Genomic DNA, 25,634 nt, shown 5'->3' with positions numbered 1-25,634 from the left:
GCGTTAAGAATATCAACGCCGGGCTGGGGCGTTTGTATAATCTTCGTCTGAATGGGGCGTTAATTTTATGAACGCCTGACGTGGGGCGTAAACTTTAGCAACGTCCCAACGGGCGAACATTTTATCAACGCCTGAACCGGGCGTAACTTATATACACGCCTCTTTATGGGGCGGTGACTTTACGTACGTTTCACAACAGGCGTAGATTATATACACGCCCGATGCCAAACGGTGATTATACCTCCGCTCCACTATATATAGTTTTGGTCTTGGTCCCAGACCAAATATGGTCTGGAATTTGGTTTTGGTCCAGATTTTAGTCTTTACTCCGTCCCGTTGCGTCTCGTCCCTGGACCATAATTATAGGTTTGCTCGTCCACTGCAGTTGCTCTGAAAAACCAAAAATGCCCCTCTTATGGATGGTCAGTTTGCTGGTTCGAATCCCGGTCATTGAAAGCTAACGGAAAAACATGAAATAATCTTTCAATATTTCATGAAAGTATAACATGAAATAATCTTTCAATATTTCATGAAATAATCTTTCAATAATCTTTCTGTTATTAAACTGACCTATTTATCGAAGTTCTACTGTATCCTATTTAGTATGTCCACTAAAATTATAACATGAAAGTATAATAGAATATCAATATTTGTTGAGATTATTAGTCCCACATTGTTGGGCAATCTAAAATCCTGCGGTTTATAATCCCTTGGGGCCTCTCCATTCATTGCCAATTGGTTATGAGTTGGATGCCCGTAATCTAACATAGTACCAGAGCACGCTATTCGCGACAATCATCTGACCTCGCCTTTACTCCGCACACCCAGACCGCTATTCGCGACAATCATCTGACCTCGCCTTTACTCCGCACACCCAGACCAAACGAGGCTACACGTGATGGGGCGTGTTGAGATTATCAGACCCGCATTGTTGGGCAATCTAAGATCCTGCGCCTTATAATCCCTACAAATATTTCAACGTTATGTAACTAATAACAGTTGCTATATTAAGAAACGGGTTGAGCTCGGTTGGAAAAAAGAAGAAGATATAGATGGCTCAAATATAGTGTCATCTTGGGTCAGCAGTTGGTCGTCAATGCACCAATTACTAAGTGAAAGTGCTTACTTATATGGATTCCATTTATGATAATTAATTTTAAAGGTGAAGCTTATGATATAACTATATGGATAAGCAAAAGAATATCCCAACAATACCTTTACCTTTAGAGAAGATTGAGAAAGGTCCACTTGTTTTGAATGCAAGTGATAATTTAGGTGGGTGGATCATACTGCCTTCTGTGCTTTCGGACTTGTATTACGTTTAACTTGCATCTGCCTACCCAAAATCGAATTAGACAATCTTTGGTCTGCAGTCTGAGCCCAATGCAGATGTCAGAGTAAAGGCTCCAATTTAAAGTTATCTATTAAGCGAAGATAAAGAGAAAAGGAAATCTGAGGATAGAAGACATACACAAAGCATTCACCATCAACGAATTATTGAAGGTAGTGGAAGAAAAAGATACAAAAAACAAAAAGAACCAATCTTTTTTGTTTTTGCCATCTTAGTGGACTTCAGAATCTTATTATCTTGTTCTCTTGCTGTTGCTGTTTATATTCTTTTATCTTCATTCATCTCTCCTATTTCCATCAGGATCCTGCTTTACTCATTTGAGTTTCTTCAACTACAAAGATAACAAAAACAATTTAAAAGAACCAAGCTTTCATAAGTAAATCACCATTATACTAGCTTCTAGCGACATATATCGATATATGAACGTAAAATCTCAAGAAAGAATGTCTCAAGCACATACTTTACAACAAATATTAGATATTTTAACCAGTATGAACAATGGAATTCCGATACAAATTCAAAATAGTCCAGACATCATTCATAGTACCCAAATAAAGCCTTTTAATATCAGCGACAATCATCAAACTGAAGCAGAAAGGGATGGTGAAGTAGAAAACCCAGCAACAGTCTTTGAACAACAAGGTAATTCACTTTTAGCTATGCTTTATATATATTGGTGAGTTCCTCAAGTTACAAGTCTATCTATCTATACAAACTTTAATGCTTCAAAAAAAAAAAAAAATCTATACAAACTTGGATTATTTTTTTTGTTTTGGCACCCAGGGGCGAGGTATATGACCAAAATTGCCTTTGTTAACCAACTTACCCCAGATAAGAGTTTAATACAGATGAACCAGTGGTTGACCTTTACCCCATTTACTAAGCTAGCTGACAAACTCAGGCATTTAAGACAGATGCATCCAGCAGAACTTCTGTTCAAGTTGTTGATCAATGCTTCAAGATGAAATAATAAAAAGAATAAATTGGAAATTATGCGGTATTCAATATTATTTTTAAATCTAAAACATTCCCGTCTTGCTTGTCAAACGAATAAAGTAGAGGAGAATCAGGCAATGAATTATGTTCACAAGGAGCACAAGGATCTATATGAAGCAGCAAAGCAAGGCAATTGGAAACGGGCGGAAGAAATTTTCAATGCAGATCCAGGAGCAACAATAACAAACATCACAATTGAATCAGAAACAGCATTGCACATAGCTGCAGATCATACGAAGTGGGAATTCGCGGAAAATATAGTAAGACTCATGCCACCAAAAGCACTTGAACAAAAGGACAGTAAGTATGGGTACACAGCAGTTCACACAGCTGCCATGGAAGGAAACACCAAAGTTGTCAAGTTGATGCTGAACAAAAATCCATGTTTGACAAAGATACATGATAACTACGGAAGGATACCACTCCACACAGCTGTAAAGTTTGTTTCAGAAGGACAAATGGAAGTGGTGCACTATCTTTATTCTGCTACTAGATATGATAACCCAACTCCTTTCACTGGTCAACGTGGTGCTTCCCTTCTATGTGATTTAATTGATTCTGATTTCTACGGTAAGGTTACTACCGATCATATTCATAAATTTGTATTTCTGCATTGAAATTGAAGTCAGGGAAAATACAAATGCTTGTCTGTTTGTAGATATTGCAATGTCTATTGTGCAACATTACCCGGAGCTAGTCACTGAGAAAACAAAAAACACTGGTGTGTGCGCATTAGAAGTGCTTGTTCGGAGACCGTTTTCATTTCAAAGTGGAAATAAAACAACATGGTGGAAAAGCCGCCTCTACTCACGTCAGTACCCTTTCTTTAAACTCATTTCATTATTACTTAAAGTTCGATTACAACCTATATTTTCTTCTTCAAACAGTTCTTCAAGTGGACACAGAGGCACCTAGTGACCTTGACAGCAAAGCAGACTTAGAAAGCCCAAGAGACTCCTCAACAGTACATAGAGGAGCAATAACAAAGTTAATCTCAGAGTACAGCATCACCTTCCTAACTCAAGGTCTATTGAACTCAACTTTAATCACTAGCTAAATTTTCCTTAAATGTAGGAACGTAATATATTGTTGACTTAGTTTCTTCTTGCTACAGTTTCTTTTATCAAAAAACTGTACGACCAAAAGTTGATAAACAAACAAGCTACGGAATTGGTCTCTAATATGTTAGCACAGATAGATATTACTATGACCAAGTCAGATGTTAAAGAATTTTTCAAAAAATCTAGCCTCATGAAGACAGCGATAACATACGGGACAATGGAAGTCATAGTGCAGTGTCTTGAGAAATTTCCTTACCTAATCTGGGATGAAATGGAAGGACAAACAATGGTACAAATTGCTATCGCAGAAAGAAATGACAAGGTATTCAATTTTATATGCAAAAAAAGTGAGGAAGACATGGATGAACTGAATTCCCGAATGGATGAAAGAGGTAACACTATCTTGCATTATGCTGCTGATATTGCACCTTCTCACCGACTAAATTCCGTCTCTGGGGCAGCACTTCAGATGCAACGAGAAGCACAGTGGTTTAAGGTAAATAAAGATAATTAAGATCATCTAAGGAATAGGTTTCACTTTTACATGACCTATATGTGTAGTTCGTATCTAAACCAAGAAGAGTTCCAAGGCTTCCTAACTTATTCAGTCATATTACTTAGGCCCACTGGTACAATTTGTCATTATTTTTTGTCTTTATTATTTCAATCAGGCGGTGGAATCTATTTTACTAAAGAGATACAGGCTTTTGAGAAACAAAGCTGGGATCACCGCTCAATGTATATTTATAGAAAAACACAAGGATTTAGTGATGAAGGGAGAAAAGTGGATGAGAGGTACCTCACATTCATGTATCTTAGTAGCAACCCTTATCTCTATAGTAGCATTTGCTGCAGCTTTTACTGTACCTGGTGGCAACTATAATGATGCTAAGAGAAACACCGTCAACGGCCTTCCTATTCTTTTGAACAGCAATTCGTTCATTGTCTTTGCAGTCGCAGATGCTTTAGCTCTGTTCTCTTCCGTCACATCAATTCTTATGTTCTTGGCCATCCTAACATCACGCTATTCAGAAGAAGATTTTGTTAAAGCGTTACCACAAAAGTTAATACTAGGTCTTGCAACACTCTTCATTTCTATGGCCACCATGATGATAGCGTTTAGTTCAGCAATACATATCATGCTTTGCCCGAGATGGACATGGATTATAATTCCTATAACATCGCTTGGCTGTGTGCAAGTGGCATTGTTCGTGTGGTTGTTGTTTCCATTGTTTGTCGATATGGTCCATTCTACATATTGGCCTACAATATCTAATAAGAGGATTCTCCAACGTAAATTTAAAGGGAAAAGGTCACTGTAGATACTAAACTTCATATGTCAACACTTGTTTTAGTTTTCTTTTCTCTTCTTATCATAAGTGTATCATAACTGATGTGTGATATGTAACTGCCAGTAGTTTAAAAACGAAATGAAATTGAACTGGTGGACCATAGCAGGTTTAAAATCTTGAAGGTTTCATGAGATCATCTTCTTCTAAGCCTCCCAAACAAGTTTGGGTAAGCTAGAAAGGAAACACGAGGACTTCCCAAGCAGTCACCTATCTTGGTACTGCTCTCGCCCTTTCCTAAAGAAATGGATGGTTTCCAACCAAACAAAGGTACAAGAAGCCTTCCCAAGCAGTCGCCTATCTTGGTACTGCTCACTCCCTCTTTCGGTTTATCGCTGGCTCCCCACGCCTATCACGACCCTACTTTCACAGGAAAATGGCTATGTTTTTTTTTAATCGTTTGCTCGCCACGCCAATCAAGAACCCTCCTTTATCCTGGCTTGGGACAGGTTCTGCAGAAAAACTACACAGGCAGACTTGTTTCATGACAATCTAAGTTTTTTTTTTTTATATCTTTAAATTTCAAAAATGTTATGGTACGCAGTAGTTTCTCGGCAATTACACATGGTGCATTGTAAATCATTGATTCCAACTCTCTAATTACGGATTCCCTAAGGACTCAAGCTAATGATGTTCTTATAGAGTTGGCTCGGAAGCTAACCCAATTCACAAAAAATAAACAGACGGCATAAAACCATATTCATTTAGACTTGGTTCTTGGTAGCTCATCATGCCCAATTCACACTTCCATCTTACAATTGATTTCTAAGCAAAATACCTATAACACAAAAAATAAAAAAACCCTATACAACCATCTTCATCCCTGAAACTCAGTCCTTAAAAGGTTTTCAGTTGCAGATTGTAACTAAGGTTTATCTCAAAAGTCTAATTAATTACAAAACTCAGGTTTGTCTCAAAACAATTACCACCATCAGCAATCACTAATTAATCAAAGATACTGACAGATATAATAATAATAATAATGAAATTACAGGGAACTTGAATGTAATATCGAAGATTGAGTGTCGAAAAACCCTAATTTTCATAATCAAATTGAATTAAACAGGCAAAGTTCTAACCTGGATATAATTCCCAGTTAACGAGATTGAAATCGTTGCACAAATCGACGAAAATCCTTTATTTCTCTCTAATCAACTGCTTCGATTTCAGAATGAGGGCTTGTGCAATTCGTGGTGCAGGCGAATTGCTCATTCCGGAGCGGCGAAATGGAAGAAAGGTATGGCCGTAATCTGGGAAAGAGGAATCATTGAGAGATGCCGAATATGGGTTCATTGATAACTGATTCGAGTTTTACCGGTCTAGATCCTAGTTAGCAATTCGGGATTCGGCAAACGTACGGAACGAAAAACGTGCGAGTATTATACGGTTTTGTAAAATTCAGATTCGGTCCAAAATTCGGTCAATGGGACGTGATTCGTCAGTAATTCGGAACGGCATACGTACGTGTATAATTCGATTTATAAATGTGAGTTCGGCTCTGAAAATTCGGTATCTATATATAACAAATAATTTGTATTTATAAGGTCATAGACCAATTTTTATGCATATGTGTGAGTTATTTAAAGAAAAAATAAACTTAATATGATGATATTAATAATATATACAACATTAGTTATCCAAGAGGACGTCGTATGGTGGTTTAGATGCTTGGTTAGTGAGTTTGAGATCTCTCTCACCTTCACCTTCAAATCTCTTCAGTCGTTTTTGTTTCATAAAAATTACAACACGTCTAATATTCGGTCGTGTATGCTCGGAAGGCAGTAAAGTCCAAAAAGTGGAGTCTTTGAAAATTAAAAGCTAAAAAATTTATGGCGAATTAAGCAGACGTATCATTCGGAATACGTAAAATTCGTGAACGGTTCGCGAATAATCCGGGAATACCACATAATACGCGACTTGGGTTCGGAGTTGCAAACGTACGCGAATAAAACGGTAAAATTCGTGATACGGAAAAATTTGCGAATGATTCGCGAATCATTCGCGAACTTACTAACTAGGGTCTAGATAAGGAAAAACGTTTATAACAACGAAAATGTTAGATACACCGGGAAAAGTGTGAAGTGCTGATGGTGATGGGCCCCACTCATGCCCCACCCCTATCCCAATGCAGAGAGGGTGACGTTGAGGCCGTCACTTCCGTGAGTCTATCACCACTCTTATATTTTTTTGGGGCGTCACATTTTATTAGAGAGACGTCACATAATAGGACAAAAACGGGTCATCCGTAAAAAAATATAAAAAAACCCTTATCTCAAATAATTTTGTAATGACTAAGTTAGTTAATTTTAATTTAACTTTTGGAATTAATTCGAACCTGGACGTAAAATCAACTTCTGTGGTTGGAATTAATCCAAACCTAGACGTAAACTTCTACGGTTATTCCAAACCTGGACGTAAAATCAACTTGTACGGTTGGAACTAATTCAAACTTGGACGTAAAACTACATGCAAATCAAATTATATGGTTGGAATTAATCCAAACCTGAGCGTAAAATGAGCTTCTATGATTGGAACTAATTCAAACCTGGACGTAAAATTACATGCAAATCAAATTCTATACCTGGACATAAAATCACTTCTACGGTTGGAATTAAAAGAAACCTGGACGTAAAACTGCATGCAAATAAAATTCTACATTGGAATTAATCCAAACCTGGACGTAAAATCACTTGTATGGATTTTAAGTTTTATTTTAGGTAAAGGGTAATCTAGACATTTTGTATATGTGTTAGGATATCTCATAACCACTTTTTTGGACATTAATCCAAATAAAGCCCCTCTATTGGAGTGTGACGCCCCAATAATAATCTTCTATAAAAAAAATATTCATACTTTTTTTTTTATGAATTATATTAAACTAATTAAGGGCTATTACACGAAGGTATATGATACCCAAGTATTCATGAGTTACAATCAGAATGGTAAGCCATAAACACAAAGTGACGATACACAGGTGCAAAGCGTGAGCAGTGGTCTTTAAATCAGAGTTGCATCGGAGGGAATTGTTGGTGTCGAAGGTCAAAAGGCCTTCGTTCAATGCTTTTCACAAGAAAAACTGTGTTTTTGATGGACACAAACGAGTCCATAAGAGACTAGTTGATGGTACCGGTGTTCGATGCCCTTGAGGGAAGGTGCTAGTCATGCAAATACATCCACATGTTGAAGTGTGCTGACCGAAAGTTGACCGTCTATCTTTTTTTTTTTTTTCCGACTTGATCCATCAGGTGGCGTTTGCCATAGAAGATATAGGTTACTATTACTAATAATGTTACTAGAAGCATAATTCTAGAGACTGAAATACAGAAAGAACTAAAACAGAAATGGGAAAGCTATTCCGAAAGGAGAAACCTAACCTGTTTTTTTTTACTTTTTCTTTTTTAAATAAAGCTTAGAGCAACCACAGTCATGAGACGGACCAAACACCAAAAGCCAGACTAAAAGCCAAAAAAAATTGGTATTCTGGGTGTTCAAGCGCAATGGGGACGACCAGAATTTGGTGAAGCGTAACTTATACGAACGCTTGATGCGAGACGGAACTTATACTCACGTTTCTTGACCGAGCGTCTTTATAATATGCGTCTGAGTGAAACGGAGTTATTACGTGCGCCTGATTGAGGCGCAGGTATAATTCACGCCGAACATGGGACGGCGATGGAAAGTGCGTCTACTGGGACGGAGATGTTATGTGCGTCTGATACATACGGAGATAGAAAGTGCGTCTCCGTCGGGCGGACATAAAAGGTGCGTCTGGGTAGGGCGGAGATGAAAGGTGCGTCTGGGTCGGGCGTATACGTGAAGTCCGTCTGAGTGGGGCGTTTATGGAAAGTCCGTCTGAGTGGGCACAAAACTGACGCTCATATTACGTGCGCTCATAATGAGGATGTGGATGATTGAAATACACAAGATCCGGTACCTAAGAAGAAATTCAAGAGAATATGTAATTTCCATTAGCTATCATGGAGCCAATTAGAAAATAAAGATTCACAGCTGACAAGTTGTCAGCAAAGAAATTTGTTTAATTAAGAAGCTAAAAACAGGATGAATTAATCTGTATAAGCTTTTAAATATCTTACATGGGTTGGCATTAACAAGCATCGCAGCACCTCCAAAATCACAGCTAGTAGGTACTGGATTCTTCTGATAGTAACTGTTGAGTAACAAACGCTCATATTACGTGCGCTCAAAACAGACGTACATTAAAATTACGTCTCACACAGGCGTACTGGATTCTTTTGGTCCGTCTCATGACTGTGGTTGCTCTAGTTCAGGCGTAGATGCAATGGCAGAACCAGTCAAGTTTGTAACAGAACACTAGTAGCACCCCCAGAAACGTAAATCGCTTTACACCCACGGTTTGTACTAGCAATCAAACAACCTTCAATAGTAGCCATTGGTACTGAATATTCTCTCCCATCAAGTAACAACGGACCAGCAATACCAACAGACGTTAATAATACGTCCGTCTCCCGCATACGGTCATAATACATGCGCCCGGACCAGGCGCTTTTAGTAACTGCGTCCAAACCAGGCGTTTTTAATAACTGCGTCTGCTATGGGGCGTAGGTTTTATCTACGTATGGCCCGGCGGTGTTTATAATGACGCCTAACTCAAACGCTCTATATACATCCGCCCCATTATCATACGTTATTTATACGTACGCCCGATGTGGAGCGTCCACTATACTTCCGTCTGAAATCATACGCCCACTATACTTCCGTCCCACTATTAATCATTTTAGTCTGGGTTGGCGACCACATTTGGTCGCAAACCCTAATTAGAGCAACCACAGTCACGGCCAAATTTGGGGACTAAACTCAAATTTGGTCTCAAAATATGCCGCAACGGAAGGGACCAAACCCAAATTTGATCGCCAAAATTAGGGTTTGAGACCAAATGTGGTCGTTAACCCAGACTAAACGAAATATAGTGGGACAGAAGTATTAATAGCGTATGAAAGCAGACGAGATTTTAGTGACCGTATGAAATCAGACGGAAGTATAATTAACGTATGAATCAGGCGCATCTATAAACTCCGCCTAACCAAACACATGTAATACATACGCCCCAACACAGACGTAGTTATATTGTACGCCCCAATGGGACGTTGGTATATTTTACGTCCCAATGGGACGTTGCTTTAATGTACGCCCCAATGGGACGTTGGTATATTCACTCGTTTAGTGGGCTAATACGTTATTAGAAGAAGATTAGTGGGCTAATACGTTATTAGAAGAAGATTAGTGGCTAATATTTATGTAAATTCACTAATCAGGCGGTCATTAAAAGTGCGCCTGAATCAGGCGGTCATTGAAAGTGCGCCTGAAATCAGGCGATCATTAAAAGTGCGCCTGAATTAGACGGACATTAAAAGTGCGCCTGAATCAGGCGCACATTAAAAATGCGCCTGATATCAGACGGTCATTAAAAGTGCGCCTGAATGAGGCGGACATTAAAAATGCGCCTGAATGAGACGGTCATTAAAAGCGCGCCTGAACTGGGACGGTCATTAAAAGTGCGCCTGAACTGGGGCGTTTGTTATACTTCCGCCTGACTAAAAATAGTCTTCCACGACTGTGGTTGCTCAGTGTAAAATGCCAATTTTTTTTAGCTTTTGGTCTGCTATTTGGCATTTGGTCGACTCCATGACTGTGGATGCTCTTAACTGGACTAAATATGGTTTTAGTCGGTACCACTGCGGCTGAATTTGGGACCAAATTTGGGTATAGTCCCCAAATTTGGTCATGACTGTGGTTGCTCTTAGGCAATCAAGTAAACAACTAAAGCAGCAAACAAGATAGAAGAAATAAAGTGGGTGATAATAAGTATTCTACATAATAGAAATGGAGATCCGTCTGCCATCCCAAAAAAGAACGCAATGATTAAGCTTCTTTTACTAGATAATCCATGGGATTTAATGTTGTTGCTGCTACGTGTGTTGTTGAAGTTTTCTGTCATTGTTGTGATTCTGGTTGACGTTCGGGTTTTTAAATGCTATTCCTTCTTCTTGCGCATTGAAAAATCAAACGAAAGTGCTAGAGGATGAAGAATGTTGCTGAATTCGAAGCATCCTTATGATAATCATGCAACCCGAGCAAAAGCTGATTGAAGTCCCCCCCACCATTGTTTGTATGCGAACCAAAATGTAGCAGACGAAGAAAACGAAATCTCAAAGATACCAATGTAATAGTTTCCTGGATGTAGAATCAAATCATCAGCTGCGATTTCTCCTAACCAAGTCATAAAACTTTGGAGGGTATATATGCAATTGAACCAGAAGCACTATGTTTAATTCCAAACTATGAAGTTTCTGGCCACTGAGATAGGCACCACTTCACCAAAAAAATCCGTCTTGGAACCTATAAACCCATCAAGATAGTCTCTACAAATAAAGATCGACATTTATGTCGAAGAACACAAACTAGATAGTGATAAATCGTACACCTACTGATAGTTACACAAAACCAAACCTGAAAACCATCTTGAATCTTCCATACAATAACAAGACACTCATTTTTTTCTTCTTCTTTTGAATTAACCAAGACACTCTAAAAAGAAATAACATCAAACTGAAAAAAGGAACCCACTAACAAGGCAGATCTGCCAATTGAAGCAGCAATAAGAAATTCTGGAGAAAATCCAGAATTTAAACGCCTTTCACAACTCAGGAAATGGTTTTTAACGGAAATAACATGTCTACAAAAACCCAGAGACTTCAAGGAAATGGGAGCATCAACAAACACACCGGAGTAAAAGTTGGAAAAAGATGGGTTTACATGGTTGAGAGACATCTTTCACTGAGATGGTATGAACTTCAAGGCTTTATGAGGGTATAGGAACAAAGGAGAGCTGCAGATACAAAACGATACCATAAAGAGGAAAAATTTATGAATTGAAAGGGGTTGAAGGTGTGAAGGCTCCAAATCATGGAGAGAGTAATAAAATCTTCAACCAACACCCAGCAATTTCGGAATTGAAAGGAACAAAACTGGTAATATGAAATCTTGATTTAATAATTAACAATCAAATAGGTTGAAACCAGCATCATGATTACCTTATTGCAAACGAGATTTAACTAGAATCACAGTAGAACCAGGTAGAGGAGACGACGAATCGATAAAGCAATAATAATTCGCAGCTGCCATGTCGCTGATTTTCTTATCTTCTCTAACACAACACAGCAGCGAAATTAATGATGAAATCCCATGACATAACGATGGATCAAGTGTGATTAGGCCGGCAGACCGGGAGATTTAGCCTAGGAACGATGGATCGGACATGATGAAAATTAGGGTATTAAAAAAGCTAGAAATTAAACCGGTTTGTAAAGGGAAAACGACTCTCATTGGAAAGAGAAAATCAAATGTCACTTCATACTTGTAGGCGATGTTAGCAGTTAGCACCCGATTTACAAAACGACCATACGACTGCAACTATTTGTAAATTGGGCTTCTACTCAACATTAATATTGGGTTAGAACCTTCTTATTGGGGTTAGTTAATTCGGGAATTTTAGAGATATTCTTGTCATTCGATAAAAAAAAAAAAGTTATTAGTGTTATCTTCCTAACACTCCACATTAGGCGCATTTAGATCATAATATTTGTTAAATAGACCAAAATCAATAAGTCAAAGGTGAAAAACACATGTAGAATTTGATACTATTTAAAAGGACGAGAATATATATAAAAATAGTCGGGATGTAAACAGTTTCATCTACCCATTTATAAATATTTTTTTTTTTTTTAATTTACATCAGGATGCATCTAGTTTCATCTCGCTATTTTATAAGTTTAAGCCAGGATTGTAGTTGCAGATTTCCTTACAACCACATCCCACTATAACTATTGATTGATCTTAAGTAACCATTACTAAATTCTTCATTTATTATCAAGATATAAGTTGATTTACAATACGGATACAAGTATTACAACAATCTTACTTGTTCCCAGATCTACTTTCTCTTCTGGTTTCTTGTCTAACACTCACTAAAAAGAACTTAAATTACAATTAGAGAACTCTTTACTTTATATAGGATCTTACATAGTGGATGACAACTCATTTGTAGTGGGGTACAGCTAAGAGATCCATTATTTTCGGAATCCCTATGCGACACACTCGCTCATGTACAATTACACGTTCTTGCACAGGATATACCTCGCACAGATCTTCACACTTTACTCGTGACTTTGCTGACATCATCTGATGCATCATCTCAATCTTGCTATGTGCGATCTCCCTCATTTAGGTTATGTATTCTTTATTTCGCATAATTAATAACATGTGCGATTTTTCACTCCTACATTCTGCCTATTCTCATCTCGCTCATTCTATAGAGTGAGCGATGTGAGAAACTTTCTCCTCATATTATCTCATATTCTTGTCTTTCCACATTTTTCATTGCAGACAGCTTTCCGGAATTCCGCCTTCCCTGTATCCAAGTCTAAGAAGCGCAAAAGAAATTCCTCTTCCTCCAGTTCGGAATCTACTGATGATGATACTCTTTTTCCTGAAGAAGACCCATCAATTGACTCTTACGTTAAAGAATTAGCGAGTCTCTTCCCTAGGGATATGCTGACTACTGTTAATCGTGCTAGATTGGATCGTGCCTTTAAAATGGTCTCGAACGTATGCATAACCCCTAACTGGGAGGATCCATCTCTTCGTGGAATTGCCTCTGTGATAAACCTTGATCTCCAATTTACAATTAATTCTTTGGTAATATTCGTAACTTTATTTTTAATCTTTCTTTTCCATCATTTATTTTATTGATGATGTTTCTATTATACTCTTCGCAGGTGTTTATGGGTGAAAATCGTTTCTGCCGATTTTGGTAATTTCGGTAGGTGAGTGACAAACAAATCTAAACCCTAAACAAATGTACTGCACGGGATTACTTTAGATTCGAGAGATCAATCTGTACTGATATGGCCTAAACCAAGAAATGGTCGTTCCAGATTTGCTTCGGTTACAAAGTGGAGGAGAAGGGCTGGTTTAGGGAGGGAAGTGAAGAGAGTGTTGAGACCAGAATAGTTCTGGAAGAGTAGTAATCGACTTGTATCAGAAGGTGAAAGCTTGGGAAGCTATCAAGAGTTGAAAGCTTTGAGAAAGCTAGTAAAGTTGCCTTTCTGAGTATTTTATTTCTCCGTGACCAAAAACTTGTGTCTTGGTGGGAATAGGTAAGACCTATTTATACAAGTCGAAGTAAAACGTACTCTGGTCTCGTAAGAGAAGAAACAAATGAGTAAATGGGAGGAGGTGGTAACTGGTAACGCCTGGAATTGATGTTCCATAATGTTTTGAGCGTTTCACCATTAATCCCTGTATTTACTAACCGCTTTGCTCTTATGACACTGTCTTAAAACGGGCATAGTGTACGTTGCACGCTGTAAACCGCCAAACCAAAACCCTAAAGAGCATCCCCCATCTTGTGACATGTATTGATGTCTCGAGCGTTTTCGTGGAAAACGTGTTGCATGTTGCTGGTGTTTGATAAGTTACCAGGTCGCAAGTGTTGTGTGGTATGTGCCAATGACATGTGTGGCATTCCTTAGTCGCAGGTTGCACATCGGGTGCAAGTGGCAATGCCAGGTTGCAAGTGTTGCGTGACATGTGCCAATGGAGTGTGACGGCTTGGCCCTAGGTTTGCACGACATGACATGCTAGGTTTGCAAGCGCTACTTTGGCATGCCCCAATGGCATGTGTGGAGGCTTGGCCCTAGGTTTGCACGACATGGCATGCTAGGTTGCAAGCTCCACTTTGGCATGTGTGGCAGCTTGGCCCTAGGTTTTCACGGCATGGTATGCTAGGTTGCAAGTGCCACTTTGGCATGTGTCAATGTCATGTGTGGCGGCTTGGCCCTAGGTTTTCACGGCATGGCATGCTAGGTTGCAAGCGCCACTTTGGAATGTGCCAATGGCATGTGTGGCGGCTTGGCCCTATGTTTGCACGGCATGGCATGCTAGGTTGCAAGCGCCACTTTGGCATGTGCCAATGGTATGTGTGGCGGCTTGGCCCTAGGTTTGCACTGCATGGCATGCTAGGTTGCAAGCACCACTTTGGCATGTGCCGATGGCATGTGTGGCGGCTTGGCCCTAGATTTGCACGGCATGACATGCTAGGTTGCAAGCGCCACTTTGGCATATGTCAATGACATGTGTGGCGGCTTGGCCCTAGGTTTGCACGGCATGCCATGCTAGGTTGCAAGCACCACTTTGGCATGTGCCAATGGCATGTGTGGCGGCTTGGCCCTAGGTTTGCACGGCATGGAATGCTAGGTTGCAAGCGCCAGTTTGGCATGTGCCAATGGCATGTGTGGCGACTTGGCCCTAGGTTTGCACGGTATGGAATGCTAGGTTGCAAGCGCCACTTTGGCATGTGCCAATGGCATGTGTGGAGGCTTGGCCCTAGGTTTGCATGGCATGGCATGCTAGGATGCACGTGCCACTTTGGCATGGTTGCCAGGTGCGCAGTGATCATGCGGCTTTGGTTTTGGCATGGTTGCCATGCTGCGCAACGGTTGTGCGGCTTGCATAGACTCAGGGTTTTGTGCGTCGAAACCCTAATTTAGCATTTTGAAAAAGATACCCTGATAATTTTTTATATTTGTGCATTGAATATGCTCTAATAAATGTGTTCGGTGTCACCGGTGACGTCATGCTATATGTAAGTGTTACGATTTTACCCTTTGTCTAAAAACCACCATCAACATTAAGTCCCCTGCTTAGCTTGGAACATGAGCTTTGTTGCGAAGTAAGCATAAGATGGTGACAGAAGAGTGGCAGTAAATCGTAAGAGAAATTTGAGGAGGCTTGTCTGGCCTTTTTCGAGATATAAATAGAATTCGCAATCCTTGCATATGGTAGCTTTGCACAAATCCCAGTGTGACCAGGTGTCTTCTGGAGTCGTGCTGGCTGGCATGACGTTGGCAGGGAAATCTTGGTATGGTGTGGACTGGCAGCTGGCGCGAATTTGGAAGCTGGCGCCGTTGGGAAGCTAGCGCAGTTGGGAAGCTGGCGCGGATTGGCAAGCTTGGTGGGACCGACGTTAGCAAGGGAGGAGCGTGCATTTTTGGGAAGTAGCAAGTTTTCCTTGTGGGCCTGATTTTCTTCCTTCACGCACGGCTTTAATCAGGGCTTTCTTTTATTTATGCCAAAATTTGGAAGCGTTACACCCGTAAAAACGTGTCACTCCCTTTCTCCTCTTTATGGTTTGTATAATATATATATCGCCGAGGTTGCGTCGTCTTCCTTTTCCCCGATGATTGCAAGTAGGGTAAACCCTGTTCTTTTCTCAACATTATGATGGCATATCCTAGTAATGATGGCACCACCCGTTTCTCGGAGAGATACCGTGGGATCGAGGAAGGACAGTTCTCTTCTCATGAGGATTCGTTGGACAGGATTGAGTCACTGTTTTGCGAAATCAGAGCAATCATCCAGGATATTCCTTCCGTCTATCCATGCGAGGTACAGTCGAAAATTCAGGCATCTATAGATTCCGACATGGGTGAGTCAGGGGATCTTCCTCAAAAGGCTGCTGAGAAAATTTCCGGGACGTTCAGCGAAAGCTTTGCTGGTGATGCCGGGAGGATCGTGGTGGCGCATATTGGATCAACTGCTGGAGTGGGAACTGGGAAGCGATTGGTCATCGCTGCTGCTGAGACGGTGTCCAGGTGGGACATGGAGGCTATTGCTGTCGATACGTTCTCCTTGTGGAATCTTTGTTGCCCGAAAGATTGCTGGGGAAAGTGTATGAAGAAGCTTTAACAGGGGCGCCAGGGATGTGAGCCTTTGCTGGCGAATAGTTTTCCCCTTTTGTTATTTTCCCTTGTTGTTTAGTTGTTTTGACGTTTTGCAATCTCCCTTTTTGTATTCACGCTGAACTTCTTGTGGATTCGTATTGAATAAAACTCATGAACCGGAGACTTCTATCATAAATGATTGTCTTGACTCCCGCGTTGTCTTTATTGGAGTATCCGGTTGACTGAAAGTGGTGTTCTTGGTATGGTTCTGATTTCGGATCAGTTTGGGATGGGTTAATTTTTTTTTTGGATACTTTACTGGAGGAGAAAGATAAGATTGCTAAATAGGAGAAAACTGAAACCCTGCTGGATGAATGCAAGCAGTGCATTTATCTCGGGGAAATACAATTGTAACAGTGAAAAGGGAAATTGCTGAAGGAAATATCAAAGAGTGGATGTCGGAAAGTTAGGTAGTGTATCTTTTTAGGTACCAAAAGGTTCGATCCATCGTGAGTGGACCATCACACCTTCCAGTTTGTCCGTGTTGATGAGTTTGCAATAGCCGCCTAACAGGGTTTCGGCCACCAGATATGGTTCGTCCTCCTTTCCTTCAGGAGGGCTCTTTCGAACTGTCATATCCACCGTTATCTTTCCGACTTGAAACGAGGTAGCCCTGACCACCATATCTCCAATCTTGAATGGTTTTGGTTGTTGTGCAATCGCTCGGTTCCTTTTTCCGTCATCTAGAAGGGCCCATCATTCCATTCACACCTTTTAACAGCATCGCGCTCGGCAATCGTGCCGAGTCCCCATGACGGGTTATGACGAGAAGTGACTGACTGTATAGAGGACTGTTCAGTCGAACTTACTTGAGTCTGGAGTTCGGGAGATAGCGCTGGCAGGCTTCCTCCAAGAAGTTGAGTTTTGTTTGTAGGTTGTTGACACAACAGTAGGTCGGAAGGTTTGTTGGATACTCTTTCGGGCATCGATATGGGCAGAGGGGATGTCCCTAGCTCCCTCTTATTGTCGAGTATCCACGGGCGTCCTAGAACCATGTCGTAACTCAACTCTTTAACAATGTGGAACCTCCCATGTGTTACAGTACTGCCCATGCTGACTTCGATATTGACGTAGCCGAGTGCGCTTAAGTTTCTTCCCTCCAGGTCCTTGATAACTGATGGGGAATGGACAGCCTCCTGTTTTGTTATTCCCGCTGCTTTCAGGGTCTTAAAAGTAACAATGTTGAATCCTGAGGCCGCGTCAATTAGTGTTTTGTTGAACTCGGTGTTCTTCGAATGGTCCGTGGTTAGAAGTCCCCAGTTGTGCTTCTCAGTAGAGACATTTGGGAAGACTTGCACTTCTGGTGCGGCTTCTGTACCAGGAAGAAGCCGTTTGCCAGAGACTACGTGGTTGAGGGCCGCGAAAATGTCTTGGCATTGTGCCTTGGAGAAATAGAGGATTTCGCATACGCGCTGCATCATGGACTGCACGGTTTCATATACGGAGTCCCCAGAGATTCCGCAATTCCTTACGGGGAGCGGATCTCTATGTACTCCTTCGTTCCTTATCCGAAGCTCTCCTTTCTCTAGCTTTTCCTTGAAAATGCGCTTCAACTTGTTGCAGTCGCTGGTCGGGTGACTGACGAATCTATGGTAGTGGCAGTATTTGGGATTCTCCATTTCAGCTTCAGTTGGTGGGCGTCTGAGAGGTGGCAGCCTGATGACATCATCTTGAACCCATGTTTATAGAAGTTCGATTACTTCCTCGATTGGAAACGGGAAGTCTAGGTCATCCTCACTTGCTTCATGACGGGATTCGGGAATCTTAGTCGTAGCTTTCCGTGGCGGAGCTGCCCGTCGTGCCGGGGCCATGCGTCTAGGGTGTTGATCCATCGTCGGCGCCTTCCTCTTTCCTCTTTCGTCCACCACGCTTACAGAGGAGGGGCCGATGTTGTATGGTTTTTTGAGGAGGAGTGCACTTCTCCGAACTTCACGCATATCTTCACTTCTGGATGGTCTGGTTCTTTCTAATAAAGCCGTTGCTGTTGTGGCTGATTGTTTGGCAGCTTCATGGAGTTCGGAGAACGTCTGAAACCTCAAGTTATCCAGTAAGGAGCGGTATATAGGAGTCATGCCGTTTATGCATGAATTTACCATTTGTTGTTCAGTCGCACTTGGATCGTGGCAGTCCAGTGCCTGGATCCTGAATCTCTTGACGAAATCATTTGGATGCTCGTCATTTTGTTGGAACATTCTCCCTAGATCCGAGAGAGTGACTTGTTCAGACACGAAGAAATATTTCCTGTAAAATGACGTAACTATTTCACTCCAATCGCGGATGCTGCCCGGTGTGATACAGTTGTACCACGTGTATGCTCTTCCGGTAAGTGATTTTGAAAACTCCCTTAAGCGAAGAACGTGGTTGTACTCATGTTCACCCAAGGCCTCCAGGAATCGCGAGACATGTTCTCGTGCATTGCCGGTTCCGTCGTATAAAGCAAATTGAGGGACGAGTACCCTATTGGGAGGGGAATTCTCTGGATCTCGATTGGGTAAGGAGGTTGATGCTGATGCGCATCTATCTCGTCGCTTTTGATTCGATTTTGGAGAAGCCTCTCCATATCTTCTCGTGTGACGAAGTTGGACGGGCGATTTCCTGCTATTTAGGCTCTAACAGATCTTCCAGTGCTCTCTGTTGAGGTTCCAGCTCCAGGGTCATTGGGAGTGTTCGTCCTTGACTCGGGTTGACGTAGTCCCCGCGGGTTTGAGGTGCTGACCTCAGGGTTGTTGGGAGCGTTTGTCCTCAATTACGGTTGTCATAGCTCTCGTGGTAGCCGTTCCGTTAAGGCTTTGAGAAAAACAAGAACATCTTTATGGGTTGAAACCATGTATGTCTGGGCTCAGTCAAGAGCTTCTTGTCTCTCCATCAAATCGGTGATGGTGATGTAGTCTGCCTCCCCTGTTTTCTATCCCTGGTGATTCAATAGACGTTGTTCGGGTGGCATTCAGAGGTGCGGCGCTTTCTGAAGCGTCAGTGAGAAGTAGCGGCGGCTCGATCTCTGGTGATTGGTGGCGTAACACTTGAAGGAGTACCTTCTGTACCACACGAGTTAGCGGATTATGAAGGAGCGTTCGAAATGGAAGCGGCTCTGGCTATGGTGACAAGAGGTGCAACACTGGAAGGATTGCTTTCCGTGTTTCCAAGGTCGGCAAGTGATGTAGCAGTACTGTTGGATGAACCGTCGGTCCCAAGAGAAATTTCCATATTTGTGCTTTCAGAGTTTGTCGCGGATCCAGATCTTAGTTCTACCATGCTGAAAGAACAGAACCGGGAAGGAAATATTGGAACCGAAAATCAACTTTGCAACTGAGAGATTGATCTCCCACTGTGGACGCCAATTGTTTATAGGTGAAAATCGTTTCTGCCGATTTTGGTAATTTCGGTAGGTGAGTGAGAAACAAATCTAAACCCTAAACAAATGTACTGCACGGAAGTACTTTAGATTCGAGAGATCAATCTGTACAGATCTGGCCTAAACCAGGAAATGGTCGTTCCAGATTTTCTTCGGTCATAAAGTGGAGGAGAATGGCTGATTTAGGGAGGGAAGCGAAGAGAGTGTTGAGACCAGAATAGTTCTGGAAGAGTAGTAATCGACTTGTATCAGAAGGTGAAAGCTTGGGAAGCTAGCAAGAGTTGAAATCTTTGAGAAAGATAGCAAAGTTTCCTTTATGAGTATTGTATTTCTCCATGACCAAAACCTTGTGTCTTGGTGGGAATAGGTAAGACCTATTTATACAAGTCGAAGTGAAACGTACTCTGGTCTTGTAGGAGAAGAAACAGATGAGTAAATGTGAGGAGGTGGTAACTGGTAACGCCTGGAATTGATGTTCCATAATGTTTTGAGAGTTTCACCATTAATCCCTGTATTTACTAACCGCTTTTATCTTATGACACTGTTTTAAAACGGGCGTAGTGTACGCCGCACGCTGTAAACCGACAAACCAAAACCATAAAGAGAATCCCCCAACTTGTGACATGTATTGATGTCTCGAGCGTTTTCGTGGAAAACTTGTCGCATGTTGCTGGTGTTTGATAAGTTTCCAGGTCGCAAGTGTTGTGTGGTATGTGCCAATGACATGTGTGGCATGCCTTAGTCGCAGGTTACACATCGGGTGCAAGTGGCAATGCCAGGTTGCAAGTGTTGCGTGACATGTGCCAATGGCGTGTGAGGGCTTGGCCCTAGGTTTGCACGGCATGGCATGCTAGGCTTGCAAGCGCTACTTTGGCATGCGCCAATGGCATGTGTGGCGGATTAGCCCTAGGTTAGCACGGCATGGCATGTTAGGTTGCAAGCGCCACTTTGGCATGTGCCAATGGCATGTGTGGCGGCTTGGCCCTAGGTTTGCACGGCATGGCATGATAGGTTGCAAGCGCCACTTTGGCATGTATGGCGGCTTGGCCCTAGGTTTGCACGGCATGGCATGCTAGGTTGAAAGCGCCACTTTGGCATGTGCCAATGGCATGTGTGGCGGCTTTGCCCTAGGTTTGCACGGCATGGCATGATAGGTTGCAAGCGCCACTTTGGCATGAGCCAATGGCATGTGTGGCGGGTTGGCCCTAGGTTTGCACGGCATGGCATGCTAGGTTGCAAGCGCCACTTTGGCATGTGCCAATGACATGTGTGGCGGCTTGGCCCTAGGTTTGCACGGAATGGCATGCTAGGTTGCAAGCGCCACTTTAGCATGTGCCAATGGCATGTGTGGAGACTTGGCCCTAGGTTTGCACGGCATGGCATGCTAGGGAGCATGCGCCACTTTGGCATGTGTGGCGGCTTGGCCCTAGGTTTGCACGACATGGAATGCTAGGATGCAAGTGCCACTTTGGCATGGTTGCCATGGTGCGCAACGGTTGTGCGGCTTGCATAGACTCAGGGTTTTGTGTGTCGAAACCCTAATTTAGCATTTTGAAAAAGATACCCTGATAATTTTTTATATAAGTGCATTGAATGCTCTAATAAATGTGTTCGGTGTCACCGGTGACGTCATGCTATATGTAAGTTTTACGATTTTACCCTTTGTATAAAAACCACCATCAACAACAGGGAGCTCGTTTATCTTATGCAATTTTTGTGGATTATGAAAGAAAACTTCGCAAGTTGAAGGATGTGAATTGCAGTCTTAAAGATGAGAACTTAACTAATTCTGAATTGACTCGCACGCTGAAGGATGAGAATGCCAATCTTAAAAAGGAGGTCTCAACCAATTCTGAACTAGTTCACAAGGCTCGAAAAAGAAATGATGAACTCATTGGTTTTTTAATTATTACTTTCCCCATTCTTATTCTTTTTATGTGATAGCTTGCATTTCTTACTATATTATGTTCGCAGACTTGTATAATATTTCAGATGAAGCAGCTAATCTTCCTGATGCTGAAATTATTTTAGAGCACCTTAATTATTCCTTAAATAATTATTTTATTCAAGAATTTGAAAATCTTAGCTTGGAATAATTAAGATTGAAATATGATGCTCTTAGGAAAAACCATTGGAATATATTATCCTCGTTCAATAGCTTTAAATATCGTCTTCATGAAAGTAGAGAAGCAGCTCGAGTATTGGAAGTAAAGATGAATAAGATTATTTATGAAATATATGAGATCACTCTTAAGATTGCGAAAGCACTTGAAAAGTTTCAATAATCCCTTATTGAAGTTCAGAAAGAACGTGATTTAGCTCCGAGCGAAAAGAACAGTATTATTGAAGAAAAGAACTCGATTCGATCTAAATTGCTTATAGAAAGTGATGTTGAGTTTAGTTGGGCTGCTGCAGTTCTGAAAAATGCTAGGAATAATTTAGGTGTAGATGTGAGCCTTCAGGTTGAGCATTCCGAAGTTATCGCAGGAATTGTTTCCAATTATGAAGGTCATTTGTTGTTCTTTTTTACTTATCCATACTTTACGAATAATATCTTACGTTGTTTTAACTTGTTTCTTCACATTTTTCAGTGAAGAAAAAGGATCATCTTGAAAAGATTAAGGATTTAGAAGATCGCTTGGCTGCTAAAGAAGAAGAATTTTCTAATTATTACTTCAAGTATCATCAGTTGAAGGAAAACTGGCCTCGCATGGTTTCAAGTATCAGTAATGACGCTAATCACGCTCGCATAAATGTTGTTAAGAAAGTATGTCTGGAGAATAATATTCCTTTCTCGAAGTATGAGTTTCCAGAGATTCTTGAAAATGTATTCATTCCTGATATTGTACTCAGTGACGTAGAAGATGAAGATTCTGAATCTGAGCAAGAAGATGAAGGACATGAAAATTAATCTCTTGTTTATATATTCCCTTGCTTGTAAATTCTTTTTTCTTTCTGTATATTTCGCATATGTTAACATTTCATCCTTTCAATACTTGTCTTTTTTTTCCTTCGTGTTCATATTGAAAATGTTATCTTTCGTGTGTGTATTATATTGAATGGGGTAATTGACACTTGCTTTGCATTCCCATTCTTGCCTGTTGTAAATGAACGATATCAATAGGATTAGTTGCCTCTTGTGCGAATTTTTCGCATCTTCTTCAACATTTTTTTTTATCTCATTAGTTTATGCAACTTGTGGTCTTATTTTGCCTTCCTATGTAAAGGTCTTATTTAGCCTTATTTCTTTGCGACGAAATCGCAGGAAGTCTTTACACCGTAATGTATCAACCCATTGATCTCGCCGTATCTTTTTCTTAGTATTATTTCCTCTTCAGGTTTTCTCGCGCATAAATATGATAAGTCTTAAAATTCTAGCGAATAAAAAGTCTCATGACATTTACATCTTTTGACACAATTCAGCTCCCTAATGGAGAGTGTCGTCCTTATCTTCCCCTCTGGTTGCCCCTTCAAGGAAGCTTACCTCTATCGGATTAAGATTATGGATCTTCCCATCCGATAATTCCAACAATCATTTGATTTCGCACTCTCTTTTTTCCTGATACCTATAGGGTTTATTGGTTACGAGACTGCACCCTAGGTGCGGTATCTTCGGACCGAGTGAATCATAGTCAGGACTTGTCAAGAATGGAGGAATACGCTCCAGACGTACCTGGAACGCTTGACTCAACCATGTACCTCGACACTCTGATCGAGTTTCTGCACTCCTTGGGAGAGCCTTTCTCACCTTAGGCTTTCAATCTAAGGTCATTATCTTAGACTGAAAATTTAAGGTATCTCTCCCGGATGGGGATTTTCGTTTATTCTCACCCCAAATCTCCACAACTCAAGTTCCAGGGTCGGTGTTGCTTTCCCTTGAATCATGCTTTTCTAGGTTTCACCAACTATGACACGCTATAGGTCTTATTCATATGTATTCTTTTTCCTCTTGCATGTGTGCGAACTAGGTTGCACGCCATATTCGGATCCCTAGTCTATTTGATAATAAATACCATTTATGTTGCCTTATTTTAAGGTCTTATTTTCTTGATGGAATATTACTTTATAAGATTTGAACTTTTTATTCAATTTTCAATATTTGAGTTTGCACAACTCTAGTACAAGAAATTTGTATGATGTTTCCATCATATCTTCTTCTTTTATTCTGCGAGTAATTCTGCAATGATTGAAGATCATATCTTCTACATATTTATTCATCTTTTTCCATCATATCTTCTTCTTTTATTGCGAGTAGTTCTTGCAACTGTTCCTTATTTTTCCGATTTCTTCTGAAGCTGAAAAAAATTGATTGTAAAATGAAGTTTCTCCGCTGCTTCTTTCTTTGGGAATGTCAAGTAGAATTAGATTTTTCCTCTGTTTTCATCTTCTGTAGAAGCGATATTTCTGACTCGCTTGGCTCAATTATTCGCACCATATTTTTTGTTAGTGTTCCCTTTATTTGTTTTTGCAACTTTATATACTGCATCTACCATCAGTTTCTCAGCTCTTTGATTTTCTGCGATACGCTGTTTCCAATTTCTTTTCTTACTCTCTCTTTCTTAAAATCTATCAATATCAATTTCCTGACAACTTCTGCTTTCTATTGTATCTCCTCTAATTATTCCAATTCCATTAGGCAAGGGGAACTTTATGCACTGGTGAAAGGTGGATGCTATTCCAAAAATTCTATGCAACCATGGTCTACCAATCAAGGAATTGTAAGGTGATTCGACATCTACTACGCATAAAAAAAATTCCGTTGAAAGATTTTGTAGGCGAATTCGCATTGTGACTTCGCCTTTTGGTTTGTTCATCGTTCCATTGAATCCATAGATTTTGTATGTCGAAGGAATTAACTCTTCATCTCTTCCATCGATAGTTTTATATATGTGATAAAAAAGTATATCCACAAAACTACCAATGTCTATTAGAATTCTATTTATAGCCCATGTATTTGATTCATCCTCTTCATCATCATCTATTTTTGGTTTTGGGTTAATTCCCAATTTTACCACCAATGGACATTCATGCGATTATCCTCCCCCTGGTGTTTCTTCCGCACTGAATGAGATAACTTGTTTTTTCCATTCCTTTAGGGGTGAAATTTTTGCAAGGTTTAGTATCCCTTTTCCTTCAACGTCTCTTGCATATACTCGACTTAAGATATTATCATGGAAGTCCTCTATGTTCTTGAATGAATATATAATTTAATTGCAATATAAGTTTTTTGCTTCCTTACACACTTCAATTATCTGTACATTCTTCCATTATCTGTTATATACTAATTTCTTCTTGGTGATGGTGGTAGATTTTTTGGCTGTGCTAAAAAATGATTCAATTTTCCCTGCTCAATCATCCTTAATATGATTTTCCTCACATTTCTGCAGTTACTTGTTGTATGACCATGAAATCTATGGTGTACACAAAATTCTTTACTCCTCCTCCCTGGTGGTGGTTCGTGTTCTACATTCTGTGGTTCTGGAATATCTTCCATTAGGATGACAACTTCCCATATCTTATCCACCGTGGTATTCAGCTTTGGCAAATTTATCTTCTCCCAAACTATTCTTTCAGGTTTTTTTATTATAATATGTTTGTGGAGCTCCAGAATTTTCTGGTTGAATCGCTTCAGTACCTCCGCGATTTTGATTATGCTTTTCAAATTCTGCTTGATTTGCACCACCCATCGCTAGCTACCATTTT

The 25,634-nt window shown here is 40.7% G+C and overlaps 1 protein-coding gene and 2 long non-coding RNA genes across 5 annotated transcripts; 1 reads left to right on the top strand and 2 right to left on the bottom strand.

The window, feature by feature from the left end:
• Positions 1 to 491: 491 nt before the first annotated feature.
• LOC113328184 lies at positions 492 to 6,018 on the bottom strand. 2 transcript variants are annotated; one of them, XR_003349289.1, is made up of 5 exons: positions 5,837 to 6,018; positions 4,208 to 4,432; positions 1,472 to 1,682; positions 1,222 to 1,374; positions 492 to 964 (listed from the first exon to the last, which is right to left on the bottom strand). It is a non-coding gene; the product is annotated as an uncharacterized LOC113328184 (long non-coding RNA). The 2 variants fall into 2 exon arrangements; XR_003349290.1 differs by lacking the exon at positions 4,208 to 4,432.
• Positions 1,620 to 4,874, top strand: LOC113328183. 2 transcript variants are annotated; one of them, XM_026575276.1, is made up of 6 exons: positions 1,620 to 1,993; positions 2,411 to 2,917; positions 3,006 to 3,158; positions 3,235 to 3,372; positions 3,462 to 3,904; positions 4,080 to 4,874. In XM_026575276.1, the coding sequence occupies exons 1-6, from the start codon at positions 1,771 to 1,773 to the stop codon at positions 4,728 to 4,730; spliced, it is 2,115 nt and encodes a 704-aa protein (XP_026431061.1). In that variant the 5' UTR covers positions 1,620 to 1,770; the 3' UTR covers positions 4,731 to 4,874. The 2 variants fall into 2 exon arrangements, with proteins under 2 accessions (XP_026431061.1, XP_026431060.1); XM_026575275.1 differs by having other exon boundaries at positions 2,408 to 2,917.
• Positions 6,019 to 10,574: 4,556 nt separating the features above from the next.
• LOC113327794 lies at positions 10,575 to 12,180 on the bottom strand. Its single transcript, XR_003349216.1, has 2 exons — positions 11,831 to 12,180; positions 10,575 to 10,970 (listed from the first exon to the last, which is right to left on the bottom strand). It is a non-coding gene; the product is annotated as an uncharacterized LOC113327794 (long non-coding RNA).
• Positions 12,181 to 25,634: the final 13,454 nt, after the last annotated feature.

The sequence above is a fragment of the Papaver somniferum genome, unplaced genomic scaffold (assembly GCF_003573695.1).
Source record: "Papaver somniferum cultivar HN1 unplaced genomic scaffold, ASM357369v1 unplaced-scaffold_107, whole genome shotgun sequence".
Lineage (NCBI taxonomy): Eukaryota > Viridiplantae > Streptophyta > Magnoliopsida > Ranunculales > Papaveraceae > Papaver > Papaver somniferum.
Note: the sequence above shows the minus strand (reverse complement) of the source record. Positions and strands in the feature narration are given on the sequence as shown.